Source organism: Chiloscyllium punctatum, chromosome 44, assembly GCF_047496795.1.
Source record: "Chiloscyllium punctatum isolate Juve2018m chromosome 44, sChiPun1.3, whole genome shotgun sequence".
In the NCBI taxonomy this organism is placed as follows: Eukaryota; Metazoa; Chordata; class Chondrichthyes; order Orectolobiformes; family Hemiscylliidae; genus Chiloscyllium; species Chiloscyllium punctatum.
In genome coordinates this window covers 2,102,097-2,120,630 of record NC_092782.1, presented here as the reverse complement: position 1 = coordinate 2,120,630, position 18,534 = coordinate 2,102,097, and the positions used below count along the sequence as shown (strand labels likewise).

Genomic DNA, 18,534 nt, shown 5'->3' with positions numbered 1-18,534 from the left:
AGGAAACCCACGCAGACACGGGGAGAACGTGCAAACTCCACACAGTCAGTCGCCTGGAGGTGATGCACTTGTATACTTTTTTAAATGTGCTGAAAGTTTCTACTTCTGCCAAACATTCAGGAAATGAGTTTCGGAATTGAGCAAAATTAATCCTCAATTCCCCTCTGGACATTAAATAATTTATTAATATTAGACACATTTTGTGTGATTGTCCAGTTCCGTGTTCTGCAAATGGAAACAAATGTGAGTCACGTTTGGAATGATGGAAGTCACTCACGCATGGTGTATTCAGAGTTCGACATGTTCGCTCACACAAGTTTTCAGCAGAAAGAGCAGTTTCACTGTTACAGTTAATGAACACTTTCCCCTGTGGACAATCTGAAAAAAGCAATATGTGAAAACAGCTTGTAAAATGACCATTCATCAATGCACTATGGAGTTCAATTCATGTGCTATTTCGTATAGGGAGAGCTTGTGTAATTCTTAGTTACCTGGAGGACGGGAAGTCGTTATTACTGGAGAGCAATGAAGTTTTCCAACTTGGCAAATGCTGAGTGTGAAATAATAATTAAAATAGATTTTGCATGTAATTACCTTTTACATTTTTGTAAAAGTATGAGAATATACTTACCAAGATCGGCCGTGCATATTAATACTCTGCCCTTTCTCCAGAAACCGCCCTGCTGCATAACATAAGCAGTCAGGCCTGTCCACACAGGCTCCGTTTTCATCCATGTACTTTCCCACAGGACAGCCACATCCATAAACTGGAACATCATGAACACCACAGGTATAATCATTCTCTGATAATGATCTGCACGTGCGGTTACATGTTCTCATGTCGTTCTCAAAAACCTGAGAGTAACTGCATGAGTTATCTAGAAACAAATAAACAAGCAATCATTCATGAAATATCTTTGAAAAAGAATAATGCATTTTGCATGTCATAACATTTGACTGAATGAGGATATGATTGTTAATACCAAGACATTATATTGCATTTTAGAGTTCTCCACTGCAATTCCTCTATACACAGCAGGATTTTGATGTTCAAAAAAAAATCAAAGAACTGCAGATGTTGGAAAAAAAAACAGAAATTGCTCGAAAAACTCAGCAGGTCTGGTAGCATCTGTGGAAAGAATTCAGAATTAATGTTTCAGGTCCAGTAACCCTTCCTTTGAAACATTAGTTCTGCTTTCTCTCCACAGATGCTGCTGGAACTGCTGAGTTTTTCCAGGCTTTTGCTGTTGTTACCTTTTGTTAAAACTGTGAACCTTTGACCATACTTTCAATAAAGAATGCTTATAACCTGCTTAAAATGTGATGTAAGTAATGCTCCCCTGGGGCTTTTTAAAGTATTTTCACACATTGGTGAGTTTAAGGATTTGTTTTTCAATCAGATGTAGTGTAACAAAACCATTATGAATCAAATTTAGAAGGAATGATCATTAAGTTCTGATATTTATTTTCTTAATTGTACACCTTGTAGATAGACAGCATTATAAATGTACGTTTAAATAATTTGAACATTTTGCTATAGGAAGGATGTTGTTATACTCAAGAGGATGCAGAAAAGATTGACAATGATGTTGTCAGGATTGGAGAGTTAGAGTTATAGGGAGAGGCTAAGTAGGCTGGGGCATTTTTTCCCTGGAGCGTTGAAGGCTGTGGGGTGACCACATTGAGGTTTATAAAATAATGAGGGGCATGGATAAGGTGAATAGCCAAGATCCTTTCCCAAAACTGGAAGGCGTAGGTTTAATGTGAGAGGGGAAAGATTTAAAAAGGACCCGAGCAATAACTTTTTCATACAGAGGATGGTACATGTATGGAACTTTCTGCCAGAGGAAGTGGTGGAGGCAGGTATAATTGCAACATTTAAAAAGCATCTGATAGTTATATGAGGTTTTAGAGGGCTATGGAGCAGGATGTCTGATTGACATGGACTAATTGGACTGAAAGGCCTGTTTCTGTGTTGTATGAGTCTATGACTGTATAAGTAGGCTTCTATTTAAATTTAGCATTGCATGAGTTGAAAATTCTAACATTAATTTTAAATTAAATATTTAAATTGGCTCATGCATTATTTTCACTTTCTCCAAGTGTAATATGCTTTCAAGAAAGCCAATGACTTTTAAATGTTAACTGTTTCCTCTAAGGTGCCATAAAGAAAGTGCAGCAATATTTTTACATTCATCAACGTATTTCTAATCAGCTAAAATTTAAGATCAATAAAATTCAAGAATTTCATAATAAATGTAAGCATTGGAAGAACATACTGCAAATGCCTTTTTTCCAGTTTCTGACCATAATACCATATGCAGCACATTCATGAACATACGCTCCCAATCCTGCACACAGACAGTCATTGATATTCTCACAGGCACAGGTAGCAGTTACACACATCTAGAAAAATGGAATTAAGAAAGTTAGTGTTTTATATCACAGATATGTCACACTGATAAACAACCTAGATTTAGATGAATAAATAAGAAGACTAAATAAACAAATCACTGCAACTCATTGTTGCTTCAATAGTTACTCTATAGTCAATGAATACATAGAGCAATGGCAATTGCAATCTAAAATATAAAGCCAATATTGATAAAGGATCATACCTTCTGGTGAACTGCAAACACATGTGTTACACAATACATTTAGTTTTTGATTAAATGCGTACATTTGATTATTCAGCATTTCATTATTTTCTGAGACCCCAGTACTACTAAAGCCACATTAAAATAATTTTAAGTCAATTGTCTCTACTGATAAGCCCAAGATATTGGCATCTACCCAATATTGTATGTTCTGCTGATAACAGTTATTAACTGTTTTTCAGCATTCTTATTGGGATTCCGTTAACTATTTAATGGCTACAGACTCCATGTTCAGTTGATTGGCTGGCATTCTTTCAATTGACCAATATCCTTCAGGTCATGAATCCACCAAAGTACTGTTGTGTTCTTTGCTGTGTGTTCCAAAGAATCCATCTCTGAGTTATCTTCAGTTTTCCTGGCTTCCTTGGGTATCCAGTTGTCCAAGAACTTCTGTTCTTTTCGGGATATCCCAAATATATTTTTGATTGGTGTTTCTTTTCCCAGCTTCACCTTACCATTTCAAATTCATTCTTAACTGCTTTGTGAGAAACACTCTGAAACATGATAATATCACTGACAGCACATAAAAGTGGCACTACTCTTATAGCTTTTCTAGAATTTTGTTCATCCCCATTTCTTGTTTGTAAATTGTGATCTCTCCAAACCAAATGTTCATGGTCACCTGGAATTTGTCTGAGAAAATCTAAACAACCTAACATGCCATCATGTTAGCACAACACTTTGGATGTAAAAACTTGGAAGATACAATATTTAGATTGTTAAAAACTATTCATGCTACAGCTTTATACTTTGCAGTCACTGTTTTATGTTTCAGGTAAATATTCATATCTATCTTGTCTTCTGGTTCCACACACTTCTGTTTAGGCATATTAATATCATTCTAATTCCCAGAAAATTCCAAATTTCAGGAATGACTTGGTCCCAAGCAGCCCAGGTTGGAGGGGGCTATAAAAGCTTAGTCTTTTTTGCAATCAATGTTGTAATCATCTTCACAGTTTAGCAGTCCCCAGAGCAGTCAGAGAAGGAGATGAAAGTCCTGAGAGGCTCCAGAAACCGACGGTTATAAATGAAAAGTTTAGGAATCACATGCAAGGCATAAGAGAGCTGTGTTGGCATATAGTTTAAGGGTCTCAGGAAGAGACAATAACTAAAGAAGATGACATAAAATTTTGCAGACATTTGCTGGAATAAAATACAGCTGTGCCAACTAAACAAGAAAACTTAAAGTGGAAAGAGGGTGATCACTGACGTCTGAATATCTGTAAGATCATTGTTCAAGACAAAACATCAATTTTTTTTTTGTTGCTGTTTGTAATCTGAGCATTTGAAATAATTCTTACAGAGTGAAAATTAGAAATATTCCTTTCGTGTGTGATAATTTTTGATGTTCTTTTGTTCAAAGTGTTATGGCAGCCTCTTAGTATGTTCAGTGACTGACCACCACGCTAACCAAACTGCGAATATAAAAGCTATTATCTATCAAAACAGGTTTCACTCTGGAATATGTCTTATCTAGTTTTACCATCAGCTGGGATCACATCATCATTAATTAACATTATATTTTGACTTTAAATTTCTCTGAAGGCATTCAGATTTTTGTAGAATTCTTACTTCATAATATTTCGTGTAATCCACTGTTGAGTGACACACAGCGAAAGCATCCATTGGATCTTTTAATTTGGAACAGTGCTGCTTTGCATAGTGTTCTGCAAGCCACATTTAATAACATGTCAGTTTTCATCAGTATACGATTTAAAAAGTAATACAAATTTAAGCAATACAATAAAATAATGTGCATTTATAATATGTCGAAATAAAACTTAGCGTATATTCATTCCATATCCAACTCATGTAGATTTGTTTCAGCATTTTTGTTCCAAATTGTGTTGACATTTTCCACTTCATAAATTCATACATTAATATATTTGCAAGATACATCTTCATTGAAACTAGCCACATTGTGGTTTTCTCCTCTCTTCTGCTTTATGTTCCAGCTCAAATTTCACGTATGATGTGGTAAATTTAATAATTCAATATGAAAAGCTGGGGTCAGCTTGGTTACATAACAATGAGATCAGGGAAAGACAGAAAAAGGCAGATCAAGTGGAGGAAGAAGCATTAAGAAAGAGTGAGAAGATCCAGAGAATTAGGGAGGAAATAAAGACCCAGAGATTTTGGAAACATCAGAACAAAAACTGAGGGATTCGCCATATGGACACATGCGAGGACAGGATATTGATTTAAAAAGACTAAAAGTAATTAGATAAAAGAAGGTTTCAGGTACTTTACAACATTGCAATACCCTGTTCCTAGAACTTTCCAAATACAGATAACATACACTCATTCTTTTTCACAGTCCAACAATCAACCTTTTACTAGTCCATTACATAATCTTTATATTCATTCTCTCTTTAAGTGCATTACCTTTGAGTCCAGTACAAAGGTCAGCTGGGCATTTAGGCTCATGTTTGTAATGCAAATTAAACAAGTAAGCTTTTCATGTAAATTTCTGTCATTTTGTTATGTTTATGCTTACTTAAGAACAAAATTCCCTACCACAGAAAGCAGTTGAAGCCAAAACATCTTCAAGAAGGAATGAGATATAGTTCTTAGGGCTAAAGGAGTCAAAGTGCATGGTGAGAAATTTGTAACAGGGTACTAAACTGGATGATTAGCCATGGGATGGCATGGGGTAGCACAGCGGTTAGTGCTGCTGCCTCATAGTGGTAGGGACCTAGATTCAATTCCAGCCTTGGGTTACTGTATGGTGTTTGCACTTTCTCCCTGTATCTGCATGAGCTCCCTCTGGGTGCTCCGGGTTCTTCCCGCAGTTCAAGTATTTAGGTGGATTAGTCATGGGAAATACAGGGTTGGGAGGTTAAGGTGAGGTGGTAGGGTCCGGATAGGGTATTCTTTGGATGGTCAGTGTAGACTTGATGGACCCAATGGTCTCTTTCTGCACTGAGGGATTCTATGATTGAATGGCAAAGCAGGTTTGAAGGGCCTAAAGACCTACATTTCTTATTATCTATGTTGTTTCTATTATAGATCCTTTTCCTCAAGACTAATCTCTCTACCTTTGGAATCAAGATAATACAGTTACTAAATAAAAGCTAAAGTACAATGTTTGAGCAACAATATACAATATTGCAGATTGATGTCAAACTCTGACTGCTCAAACCCCATTCCCTAAGATGTTACAATGAGCACGTGCTTGGTGAGCTGTTTCTCCTTATTGAAGCATTTCCTGGGTCCATTTGTTTACCCTTGCAAACATTAACTGAGAGTAACATTTGTGGTAGAGTGCCCTCACTTAACCTTCTTTTTACTGTTGGAAATCAGAAAACTGTAGAAAAGGAGAGACACAGAGACTCTAACCACAAGCAAATTATTTTAAAATCAAATTCAATCAGCCTATTTATCAGATTGTTTTGCAGGATAATATTTGTCACATTGAATTGGTTGACAGTTTGCAACTTTATTTGACCATTTTTCAGACATTTAAATAATTGCAGAGAATATGAAAAAATCATTTAGTATAACTTTAAGTGATTATGTCTTCAAATTCTAAATATGGGATAATTCACAAATCATAGCATTGCCTCAAAATGTTTATTTGCATGCGCAGACACATGACTCCTTTATATAAAAACATTTTCCATCTATCTGGTCCCTCTATTCCCAGCCTATTCTTGTGTCTGTCAAGATGTCTTTTAAATGTTATTACTGTATCTGCTTCTAATTTATAGTCACAATATCACCATGGCAATCTGCACCTGCCACTCAGGAATTTTATTGACCATACTCCAAGTATTCACAAATGTACAGTGTATTTAGACAGGAATTCTTTCTTCCCTTTGCAAATCTACCCACCATCCTAGTATTCTAATGCTATCTGTGTCTCCTAGTGTTTTGAAAACTCTTGTATTGCTCTCTAATACAATGTCCTGGTTTTCACCCCATTGCCAGGTTTGTTTGAAGATTTCCTTCTCCAAATGAAAGGGAAGTATGAGCAAAATATCCACAGGAGCTCATGCCTGGTTCTGTTCAGGTGCAACTTGTCCAGTTTGTACAGGTGCCATCTCCCCCGAATCTCCCAGGAGTTCCACACCATCTTTCCAGCCACACATTCATCTCTTTTATTCTCTTATTTTGGTGCTCTCTACACCATTTGTACAGTGCCAGCTTGTAATGAAACAAGACCAGATGACAAAGACAAGTTTTGGAATACTGACATAATCTCCCTCTCCAACAGCCACACTGCTCGAGAGCACTCTGGCAATATGGGCAGCATGTCCTTCCAGAATTCCTAATGAACATGTGTCCCAAAAAACAAACATTCACATCGTGGCCAAATAAAAAAAACTATAAACCAAACATATACTCAATCTTAATTGTTTTTGGTGTTAATTTCATAGAAAGTAACCTGATTGAAAAATGCATCAAGAATGATTTCAGCAACAGGCAAATTTGTGAGTACATTTTATGAAATATTTAAGGACTGAAGTATTTCTTTAAGGATGGTCATTAGTAGGCTTGTCACTACTTGATTGGATCATTAAAACAGAATAGTTTATGGTGATGGAATTCTTTACATAAGAGATGAGAAATTTATTATATCAATTCAGAACTCGTGTCTTACATGTTTTACCCAAATAAAACAATGTCTGTTATAGTAAGGATTAGCCATTCTATATTACCATTATCTGAACTAACACATGGATCAAATATGGATGCTCCAGGGCAATTGCTTTCCGCTTCCCAGGAATTAGCAAACGTAACAGGTGCATTTTCCACAATGTTTTGTGCAGATAGAAAGTCGTCATTTGCATTGTCATTAAAAATGCCACACAGTCCTGTGAAACAGAAAATACACATCATTAAATGAAGGTATCAAGCTGATATCTGTCTTCTGATTTTTTTTTACTTCATTAATTCAAACCATTCTTGATTTGTAGTGCAAATGTCAGTTATAGCTTAGTTTATAACATAGCATAATAGAATATGTAAATGATAATGTTGCTCTGATATCGCAAAGCACAGTAGAACAGAAGGACAGACCAGATAAAGAGATGTAGTGGAACAGAAGGGGGCTGTAGTCGGTAAACTGGAGATACCTCCAGTATAAACAAGGAGAATCCAGGAGAATCGATGTTTCTGTGTAAACAAAGAGTGTTTCCGTGCTTCAGAGAGTAAATGTCTCACCATTGGATAGGGGTGAATTAGGAATGAAAATACCAACACTATTAAAGGTGATAGATTTGAGATGAGATGATAAACCAATGCTTATCCCACGAGTGGAACAGTGGTTCAGTTGTTAGTACTGCTGCCTCACAGCACTAGGGACTTGGATTCAATTCCACCCTCAGGCAGCTGCCTGCGTGGAGTTTGCACATTCTCCCCATGTCTACATGGGTTAGTTACCTCCCACAGTCCAAAAATGTGAAGGTTATGTGGGTAGGCCATGCCAAGTTGCCCCCCAGTGTGCAGGCAAGGTGGGTTAGCCATGGGAAATGGCAGGGGTCTGGGTAGGATGCTCTGTGGAGGGGTTGTATGCGATGAATGGCCTGCTTCCATACTGTAGGCTTTCTAAAAGCAATATTAATTTGACAAAGGTATTGCTGTTTATGAGGCAGTATACTGAGCCATGTCTCTTATGATCCAGCAGTGACTACTTCTAAAAGAAAGTAGTGCTTTATGATGTCATAATATCAGGCAAGGTGTTTTGTATAATGGAATTCATGTTTCATAAAATGCATAAGCCAGAATGAATTATCTTTAAATCCACACTAAAAGCCAAAAGCGCTGGATATCTATTGCCGTGCAACTCATAAATGGTAAATGGAAGTGTTTTTAGCATTGAAATACAAATTTGAATTATAAAAGAATCAGGAATGAGAACAAGAGAGAGGAAGAATGATGTGACATTTGTGCTATATATAGCATTTGGGCTATAAATGTTAATACTTCAGAAATGTGGGTCCCTGGAGAACATGGTGCTGGTTGGGCCAATCACTGCCAAACACCAGCCCTTTACAGCCAATCAGAGCAAAGTCATGCTGTGGGTGATGGAGACAGAATTTGTGAGAAGTTGCTGCACCACTTGGAGCTTCTGTGTCTCTCAAGTTCAGGCAATCACAGGCTGTTTTGGTCCTCAGGTGGGTTCACCTGTGTAGCTTGAGGCATTGTAGTGTGGGATTGCCAATGTTGCTCCGGGCTGAGGGGACTGGTACCTGCATGACCCAGCCTTGGGTTGTGCCCAATGCAGGACCCTGCTCTTGGGGATTACTGAGTGCACCTCAGTGGTAGACATGTGTAGGAACAGGCCTTGGAGACTGTGGAGACCAGATGTTTGGGTTTCTGTCAGTCAGATCTAGGGGATGCCTCATGTTGCCGTGACAGACAAGGTGTGGAAAGCATGGAGGAGCATTTGGGGTGGGGGCTGCCAAGGGAAGCCGCAAGCAGTTGGAGGATGAAGGAGGAGGCTGCAATGGACGTGCAGAAGGAGTCTGTAAAGATAATTGAGAATGAATGAAGCTGCAGTGGCAGATGGGGTGTGGGGCAGCAGAAAGAGATTGGAAAGGGACGGGCAAATGAAGAGGCTGCAAGAAGAGATAACCGCTTTAAGCCTGTCAAGAATGGGATACACAACTACCTCAGAGCCAGGAAAACTTGAACTCATTGGAGCAGTAGATGTGGAATATCTAACTTAAGCTACAATATCAGGATTTACTATTTGGAAAAAAATATGGTGGATGCTATTGCAATGAATATTGTCAATTGGTGCATTTAAATTTGCAATTGTGATTGGAAATGCAATGAATGTTTTGGTAATTGCTTGGTTAAAATGCTTCAGCTTATTCTTATGCACCAGGAATTCATTAGCTCTGACCTCACCAGTCTGTCGCAGTTGTGACCAGGGTGATGTAGAAGTATGCCAACTATTTTGAAAAAAAACTTTTGTTACTAATGAGTGCCTATGGTCTTATGCCAATTTGAACACTGCATCTAGGTAATGAATGTTTTCCTTACATGTTGGGACTAGGAGAAAGTGAGGACTGCAGATGCTGGAGATCAGTGTCGAGAGTGTGGTGCTGGAAAAGCACAGCAGGTCAGGCAGCATCCGAGGAGCAGGAGAATCGACTCCCAGACCATCCACAACCTCATCACCTCTGGGGATCTCTCATGCACAGCCTCCAAATTCATTGTCCGTGAACTCCGCACCGCTCGATTCTACCTCTTATCGAAGATTCACAAACCTGACTGTCCCGGTCGACCCATTGTCTCAGACTGTGCCTATCCCATCGAACTCATCTCTTCCTACCTTGACACCATCTTGTCCCCCTTAGTGCACAAGTTACATTCGTGAAACCACACATGCACTTCATTCCTTCAAGATTTTCATTTCCCTTATCTTCATCATGGACATCCAGTCCCTGTACACATCGTTCCACCATGACAAAGGTCTCCGAGCCCTCCATTTCTCCCTCTCACGCCATCCCCAACCAGTACGCTTCCACCGACACCCTCATCCATTTGGCTGAACTGGTTCTCACCCTCAACAACTTCTCCTTCCAATCCTTCCACTTCCTCCAAACCAAAAGGGTAGTCATGGGCACCCGCATAAGACCCAGCTATGCCTGCTTGTTTATAGGATATGTGGAACAGTCCATCTTCCGCAGTTACACTGGCACAACTCCCCACCTGTTCCTCCGCTACAGCGATGACTGTATCGGTTCTGCCTCATGCTCCCCAGCTTTACCAACACCTTCCACCCTGAGCTCAAAATCACCTGGACCATCTCGGAAACCTCCCTCCCCTTCCTAGACCTCTCCATCACCATCATCTGGTGATCAGCTAACCACAGACATATGCTACAAACACACCGACTCCCACAGCTACCTAGACTACACCTCCTCCCAACCCACCTCCTGTAAAAACACCATCCCTTATTCCCAATTCCTCCGTCTCTGCTGCATCTGTTCCCAGAACAACCAATTCCACCTCAGAAAGTCCCATATGGCCTCCTTCTTCCATGATCACGACTTCCCTTCCCATGTGGTTGACGCTGCCTTCCAGCATATCTCCTCCACTTCACGCACCACCACCTTGAACCCTACCTCTCCCAATGCAACAAGGACAGAACCCCACCCCGGTCCTTACCTTCCACCCCACCAATCTCCGCAAACAACTCATCATCCTCCGGCACTTCCGCCGCCTCCAAGTGGATCCCACAGCAGAGATATATTTCCCTCCCCACCCTTATCAGTGTTCTGAAAAGGCCATTCCCTCAGTGACTCACTCATCAGGTCCACACCCCACTCCTGGCAACTTTCCCTGGCACCACAGGAAGTGCAAAACCTGTGCCCACACCACTCCCCTCACCTCCATCCAAGGCCCCAAGGAATCCTTTCACATCCGTCAGAAATTTACCTGTACCTCGACCAATGTCATCTACTGCATCCATTGTACCTAGTGTGGTCTCCTCTACATCAGGGAGACAGGATGCCTTCTTGCTGATCATTTCAGAGAACATCTCTGGGACACCTGCACCCACCAATCACACTGCCCCATGGCTGAACACTTCAACTCCCCCTCCCATCCATCAAGGACATGCAGGTCCTGAGCCTCCTCCACCGCCTAACTGTTACCACCCGATGCCTGCTAGAGTAAAACCTCATATTCTGCCTTGGGACCCTGCAACCACATGGGATCAATGTGGATTTCAACAGCTTCCTCATTTCCCCTCTCCTCACATTATCCCAGTCCCAAGCCTCCAACTCAGCACCATCCTCCGGACCTATCACCTTCTCCCTCACCTTCATCCACCTATCGCTTTCTTAGCTACCTTCCCACCAAACCCCGCCCCCCCCCCCCACCCCACCATTTATCTCTCAGCCCCGACCCACAAGCCTCATTCCTGATGAAAGGCTGAAACGTCGATTCTCCTGCTCCTTGGAAGCTGCCTGACCTGCTATGCTCTTCCTTACATGTTGGGACTGTAAGTTTAATGTAGAATCAATAGCTATTGATGATACTGTGTGAGCCTAGCTATCTCTTGTATGCCAATTCAAATACACAAGATAATGCTACTATGTGTCAGCATTACCTAATAAACGAATTTGTGAAAATGAAAATTTAAGTTCAGAAAACCAGCAAGAAGCGTCACAAATTGTAAAATTGAGAAATTGTTAAACAGCCCTCTTGAAAAATCTCAAAAAGAAGATTTGGGGACAAGTGTTTATTTTTGTTTATGTTGGTGCCACTTGCATGGCCAACATTTATTGATCTTCCCTAACTGCTCAGAAGGTATTTACTACCTGTCTGGATTCACATGTAGTCAAACCGGGTGAGAACAGCGATTTCTTTCCCGAAAAGGCATTATGAACTAGATGATTTACTTTTTCCCCCAACAATTGACAGTGATTACATGGTCACCATTGGATTAGATTTTTTTAATTCCATGGCTTCGAACCTATGACATCAGAGCCTTAATTTGGGCCTTCAGATCACTAGCTCAGAGATAAGACCAATATGCCACCGCATCCACCTGATAAGTTCAAAGAGGTGGAACTGATTGCACAATACACATCACAATGTTATGTTCAATGTTCTGACAAAGTAGTGGGTGTAACATGTATCATACTGAAACCTGAGATTATGATAGCTTTTATAAATAGAAGCCTAGAATGTAAAAGTCAACCCACTTTAAAAACTCTTTCCAATGGCTGAAAGATCGATAGTCTACACAGGACCGATTTAATTTCATTTAAATTGATTGGCTAAAGGCTTTTTTACAAAAGTACTGGTTAGGATTTGGAATGAATTCCTTTCCTGAAACTGAGATCAAAATAGTTTAAAATTACAGTTTAAAATTAGTGTTCAATAGGAGAATGAATAACGATTTTCAGAAAACAAATGTGAAAATAATGGATGTGGGGATTTGTGGCAAGACTGACTGGTTCACTCTTTGAAAGAACTGGTACAAACATGATGGGCTGAAGGGCCTCATGTACACTGCTATTCTAACCTATTGGGAAAGCACTTGAATAAAGCTATTGAGGGTTATAAGGGTGTCAGGAGAGGTATGGGACCTGGAAACAGGAGGCACCATCATGGCCATTGCCCTTGCATAAATACAAAATCACAAAACACAAGAGAAGTGTGAATCAGATTGATTCATGGGCACAAGTGTAATACAATGGGTAAACAATAAATTAAATACATTGTTTGTTCGGGCATTAAACACCCACCTTTTGTACTTCCCTGGGCAGTTTCAGGCAGTGAGATGTAAAGCTGCATGATGGGAGATGTCTGTATTTGCATCTTCATACCAGAATCCATTGCTACTTGAATGAACATTGAGGATTGTTGAAATATTATCACATCACCTGTGAAAAGAAAATAAGCACAGATTAATATCATTTCTACTTGCCAATTTGGTATTTAGAATGAGATGATGTCTTTTACCTTTTGCTAGGGGAAGTCCAACTTTATTCCCTTCAGAATACACATTACCATCATTATTGAATGTATATGAGGTCTGCGGAAAAGATAAAAAAGAATCCTTCTTTGCATAATTTCTGGCTCAAATGCACCACTCTAAAGCATCTGAATAACAAGATTACATATCATGCTGACAAAACAGAGGTTGCTAAAAGATTTTATCTTGCATTCATCACAAGAATGCCAAACTTTACACAATTAGGACAATTTATATTGCAGGAAAAAAAGGATGTTGATTAATTTGCAAGTCAATTCTGGGTGGTTGAGATATTGCCATCAAGAAAATAACAGGGACTACAGACTCCCCAAGCTCTTAGGTAATTTAGAAAGACACAAGGCTTGAATACTTTCTTTCTGTTTTCAGAGAATTGAGTCCATGGTTATGGGTGTATTTTGCTTCTAGCAAGCACAAAATACACATGGTATGCTCTTGACTAACTATCTTGAATTGGGTTTTGTACCTATAGTGCACCTATTAGAGCACTCAGGATTGATCAGCATGTGTTGTCCAATTGCAGAATCACATTTAATAGTAGGAAGTTTGTTTGTTTTTTCTCCAGAGCAATGCTTTAGCTGATCAGAGATGACTTGCCAAACAACCAGCTTTCTTTCTTCCTGTATTATAAACCCTAGTGACTGTTTGAAGTTTGGCATTCTTGTGTTTGTCTTGATGAATGGAATACACAAAAGCTTTTGCAACATATCTCTCTTTAGAAAAATATTTAGGCCTATACTTCCCAAGTGACTGATTATAAAATCTCACCTGATTGTTGGTGAACACCACACGCTGTAAACATGTTTGTTTAAATGCGATCTGACATGGCCGCAACTCAACCTTCACACTCCAAGCTTTTGTCTGTGGATAACAAGTTACTAAATATGAGTCTGAACTCTGTCAAATAGATATATAAGAATCATACACTAACCAAAATACCAATCTGATCTAATATGAATTCCTGTGGGTCAGTTAAATTGATGCAAAGTCATTCCTGAATGATCTTCTAATGTTCTCATCTTCAGGTCTATAAAATGGAGTGCAAAATGCCAATTATTAACATTGGAACTTTTGCACCTTTTACATTTAGTCAAAACATTAATTAAGTAGAATGTACAACACTGAAACAGGGTATTGGATTCACTAGCTCTGTGTCGTTGCTGGTGCTCCATCTGAGTCTTCTCCCATTGGAAATCATTGTGTCTGGTCAACATTACTCTAATTTCTTTCTCCCTCATGGACTTAACTAACATTATCTTAAATACATCAGTGTTATTCATCCCATCAACTCCATGTGGCAGCAAGTTTCAAGTTCTAACTATTCTCTGGGTAAAAAGGTTTTCCTGAATTACTTATTATTTATTTGTTACTATATTCCATTTGCGATCTAGATTTGGATTCCAATATTGTTTTTCTTTGCTTGCTCCCAACGAATTTTTCTTCATATTAATTATGTCTGAAAACATGTCAACACTATTTCCTTTGTGTCTATCCCTAACATATGCTTGGAGTTTTACATATCAGTCACAACATCATTCAACTCTAATTTATGTATTTCTAGCCATTGAAATAAATGGGTAGGAGGTGTCAAATATGCTGCCAGGATTTATTACATTTGAAGCCTTTTTTTGTTATTTATAAGATTGCCATGATGTGCCTTATATGGTCCAAAAGTGACAAGAATGGTATTTTTGCACTACACAACCTCAATATGTTTTCACTCTCTTCCCAACATTAAATCCATTGAAGTCCAACTTACAACAACAGCATAGTAGAGACAATCTCCCTTCAATGTGTAATACTTATTATCAAATGTTGTAAAATGCGTTCCTTCTTCAATTTTGCATCTTCCAGGGCAACTGATATCGAAGCATTCCCACATTCCGCTCTGACAAACACTAGCAAAGAAATATAATTATCAGGCAAGCAACTCAATATGTCAGTATTGATGTCAAAGTTTTGACAGCTGAGTTGAAAAAGGTGTGTGATCTGAATAGATATAATTACCATGAATGGCAGGACATGTTTCGTATTTGTCCAGAGTTATAAATCATTCCACTGTATTCACAAGGACATGCTGTTTTGTCAATGCACTTGCCTGTGTCTCTTATATCATCAAGGACAGTGCCTGAAGCGCAATATAAATATTAAATTAATCTATCTAATACAAAGGCAGAGAATATGACATTTATTTAAAATAATCGCTTGTTAGAAAACTGTAGTCCTTGTGCTGTCACAACAAAAGCCAAATGTAAATGAATGTGCAATTGATCAAATCTGCGGTTAGTTCTCTTTAAAAGAATGCACAAAGTTTTGACAAATTGATTAACAAAACAGCTTGTGTCGAGTGTTAGATAATAGTGTGTAAAATAAAAGCCTGAACTGAGGACCCTACCTCTCATTCCAATCTCACCCCTGATTTTAGACATCCATCAAACTGATTTAGTTTGAAATTTTGTGTTTTATAACCTCTTGTTCCATAATGTTTCCTATCTACACTGTCCATTTGCATGGACTTCTTTATTTGACGGTATATAGTGATGTGGAGGAGCTGGTGTTGGACTAAGGTGGACAAAAATCACACAGCACCAGGTTATAGTCCACCAGGTGTATTTGGAAGTACAAGCTTTTGGAGTATTGCTCCTTCGTCAGGTAGCTAGCTAGGTATTGTTGTGTGATTTTTAACTCTGACTATAATGAGCAAGTTGCATTGATAACAATGCACCTCCTATAAGTTCTGGTGGCTGTACTTTGTAGACTGTAATTGTTTACTCAACAGCATTTATTTAATTCAAAACAGTACTAGTAAGAATTTATACTATTTCGTTGGGCAATATCCTTCTTTAAACCTTAGCACTTAACACAAGAAACAAATAGGCCCCAGTTTAATCAATGTCCGGCACACTTGATAACAGCATTACCTTCAGCATTGAATCTGAATATGCACAAGAGTTACACTAAAGGTCTGATAACTGTCTTTCTTATTATAATTACCGTCTGGACATTCACAGGTATTCACACACTGATCACATTGTTGCTGTGTTTCTGGGTCAGAACAGGTTGGGATACATGCTGCACCACATTCCTGGTAGAACTGATTTTCAGGACAATCAGGACTTACTGAAAGAGAGGTTACACATCCATGTAATTCTCAAATTTAGCTGAGAATAGAACTAAGAATTTCAGTAATTTAGTAACACTTCTTACCACAACTAACTTTAGAGCTCCACTCCTTCCAATCTATCCCGTAGAAGAAGTCTTCATTATCACTGCAAGCAGTAATGATTTTCAATTAACGGAGTCTCACAGCGAGTAAGAACAACTAAGTCTTAAAATTGTGATGGGTATAGATTAGAGTAGACAGGAAGAAACTTTTTCCCCCGTTGGAGGGATCAATAACTAGGGGACATCGATTTAAGATAAGGGCAGAATGCGTAGAGGGGATGTGAGGGAAAATGGTGTCACCCAGAGATTATTGGGAACTGGAACTCACTGTGTGTAAGGGTGGTAGAGAAACCCTTATATATTTAAGAAGTATTTGTGCATTTGTTCAAATGCTCAAAAATGAGATTCAAATAACTAGAATAACAAGGATGTGATGAGTTGAAGGGTCTTTCTCAGTTTTATCGATCACAATGACAGCAAAAGTGAACCGTCGCATTTAAGAATTGTTTCCTTTTCTTTAATGTTGATATTTTAAGGCTTGTTCGAGTTTATGAAAAAAAAACAGAATTCACGTTGATTTTCCTTTTACAAACTCTCATTTGCAATGCTACCCAGACTAATCCATGCATGTGAAGCATTAAAATTTCAAGCAATTGTCTGTATGTCTCTGTTTGTATGCATACACCAGAAACAACAGAGTACAGTTTCCATGTGGTAGGAAAAGCAAAACTCCAAACAAGGTTCACACAAATTATGCTATTCAAATGGCTCACGTCTGTCATGTTGTGAGAGGGATGCCTCCAGCCATTTATCTGGATTGTCAGAATCACAGCTGTAAATATCTGCTGTCTATTTTGTTCAAAGGAAATCTCCAAACATTTTAAGAGGTCAACAAAAGATCACAGTAGTACAGATACCATTTCAATGAATTGCAAATGTCATAGAGGATGAGAGAAACTGGGATTGTTCTCCTTGCACCAGAGAAGATTAAAGGGAGATTGAATAGAGATAGTCAAATAAATGAAAGATTTAGAGAGATCAACCTGCTGCCACTGATGGGTGTGTTGGCAACCTGAGGATACAGATTAATGGTAAAAGAATTAGAGGGCGATGAGAAGCTTTTCAAAATCCAGTTAGTTGTTATGATGTGTACTGCATTGCTTGAAAGAGAGGCGGAAGTGGATTCAATTGTAACTTGGCTCTAAATGAAACATTTGCAAAGCTACGGAGACGGAGAATATGAGTGGAATCAATTGGATAGCTTTTTCAACTAACAGGCACAAGGATCAATGGACTGGAAGGTTTCTAGTACTGTAAATTTCCATGTTTCTGATAGCCTAAAAATTACACTGGACAAATTATTTCAATAATGTTAAATTTTGGTATGAAACTTCTCTCTATACCATTTTAGCAAAGAAACAAACTGATTGGCAAATAGCTATGTTCACATTGCTGATTGTAATTTTTAATTTCCAGTGAGCTCAAAATCTCACTTAGAGATGTACTGTTTATATTATTGGTGAAATAAATCTCCTTCTCTAAAAACAGAAAACATGCTCCTGAGTTCAGTGAGCAACTGCAGCAGAAACACTGTATACTTATAGAACATTTTAATGCAGTAAAACATCCCAAGGTGCTTCACAGGAGTAACATGGAACAAAGCAGAGCACTGAACTACACAGCTACACATCTTCCGCTTAGGAACCCTCCAACCACAAGGGATGAACGCAGATTTCTCCAGCTTCCTCATTTCCCCTCCCCCCCACCATATCTCAGTCCCAACTCTTGGACTCAGCACCGCCTTCATGACCTGCAATCTTCTTCCCGACCTCTCCGCCCCCACCCCCTCTCCAGCCTATCACCCTCACCTTAACCTCCTTCCACTTATCGCATTCCCAACGCCCCCCCCCCAGTCCCTTCTCACTACCTTTTATCTTAGCCTGCTTGGCACACCTTCGTCATTCCTGAAGAAGGGCTTATGCCCGAAACGTCGATTCTCCTGCTCCTTGGATGCTGCCTGACCTGCTGCGCTTTTCCAGCAACACATTTTTCAGCTTCATTGAAGTGCTAGGTTTGAAGGAGCATTTCAATGGAGGCAAGCAAACTAGTGAAATGGAGGGATGTATAGACAGTAATCCAGATATTAGGGCACTGGCAATTGAGGGCTTAGCTACTAATGGTGGAGCAGTGACTTCCCCCCCTTACCTGGTTAATATTCATTCTCAATGAAAACACAATGGACTAAATTCA

At 39.1% G+C, this 18,534-nt stretch overlaps 1 protein-coding gene across 1 annotated transcript in view; it reads right to left on the bottom strand.

Moving 5' to 3' along the window:
* Window positions 1-18,534, bottom strand: part of LOC140466589 (uncharacterized) — a 91,336-nt gene that overhangs the window by 50,434 nt on the left and 22,368 nt on the right. Inside the window, exons 8-20 of the mRNA XM_072562042.1 lie at window positions 16,327-16,388; window positions 16,114-16,239; window positions 15,127-15,247; window positions 14,879-15,017; window positions 13,888-13,980; window positions 13,089-13,161; window positions 12,872-13,009; window positions 7,319-7,474; window positions 4,230-4,324; window positions 2,280-2,406; window positions 632-878; window positions 492-550; window positions 278-378 (exon numbers count right to left, since the gene is read on the bottom strand). Coding sequence (XP_072418143.1) covers window positions 278-378; window positions 492-550; window positions 632-878; window positions 2,280-2,406; window positions 4,230-4,324; window positions 7,319-7,474; window positions 12,872-13,009; window positions 13,089-13,161; window positions 13,888-13,980; window positions 14,879-15,017; window positions 15,127-15,247; window positions 16,114-16,239; window positions 16,327-16,388 — 1,537 coding nt within the window. The remainder of the gene's footprint in view (window positions 1-277; window positions 379-491; window positions 551-631; window positions 879-2,279; window positions 2,407-4,229; window positions 4,325-7,318; window positions 7,475-12,871; window positions 13,010-13,088; window positions 13,162-13,887; window positions 13,981-14,878; window positions 15,018-15,126; window positions 15,248-16,113; window positions 16,240-16,326; window positions 16,389-18,534) is intronic.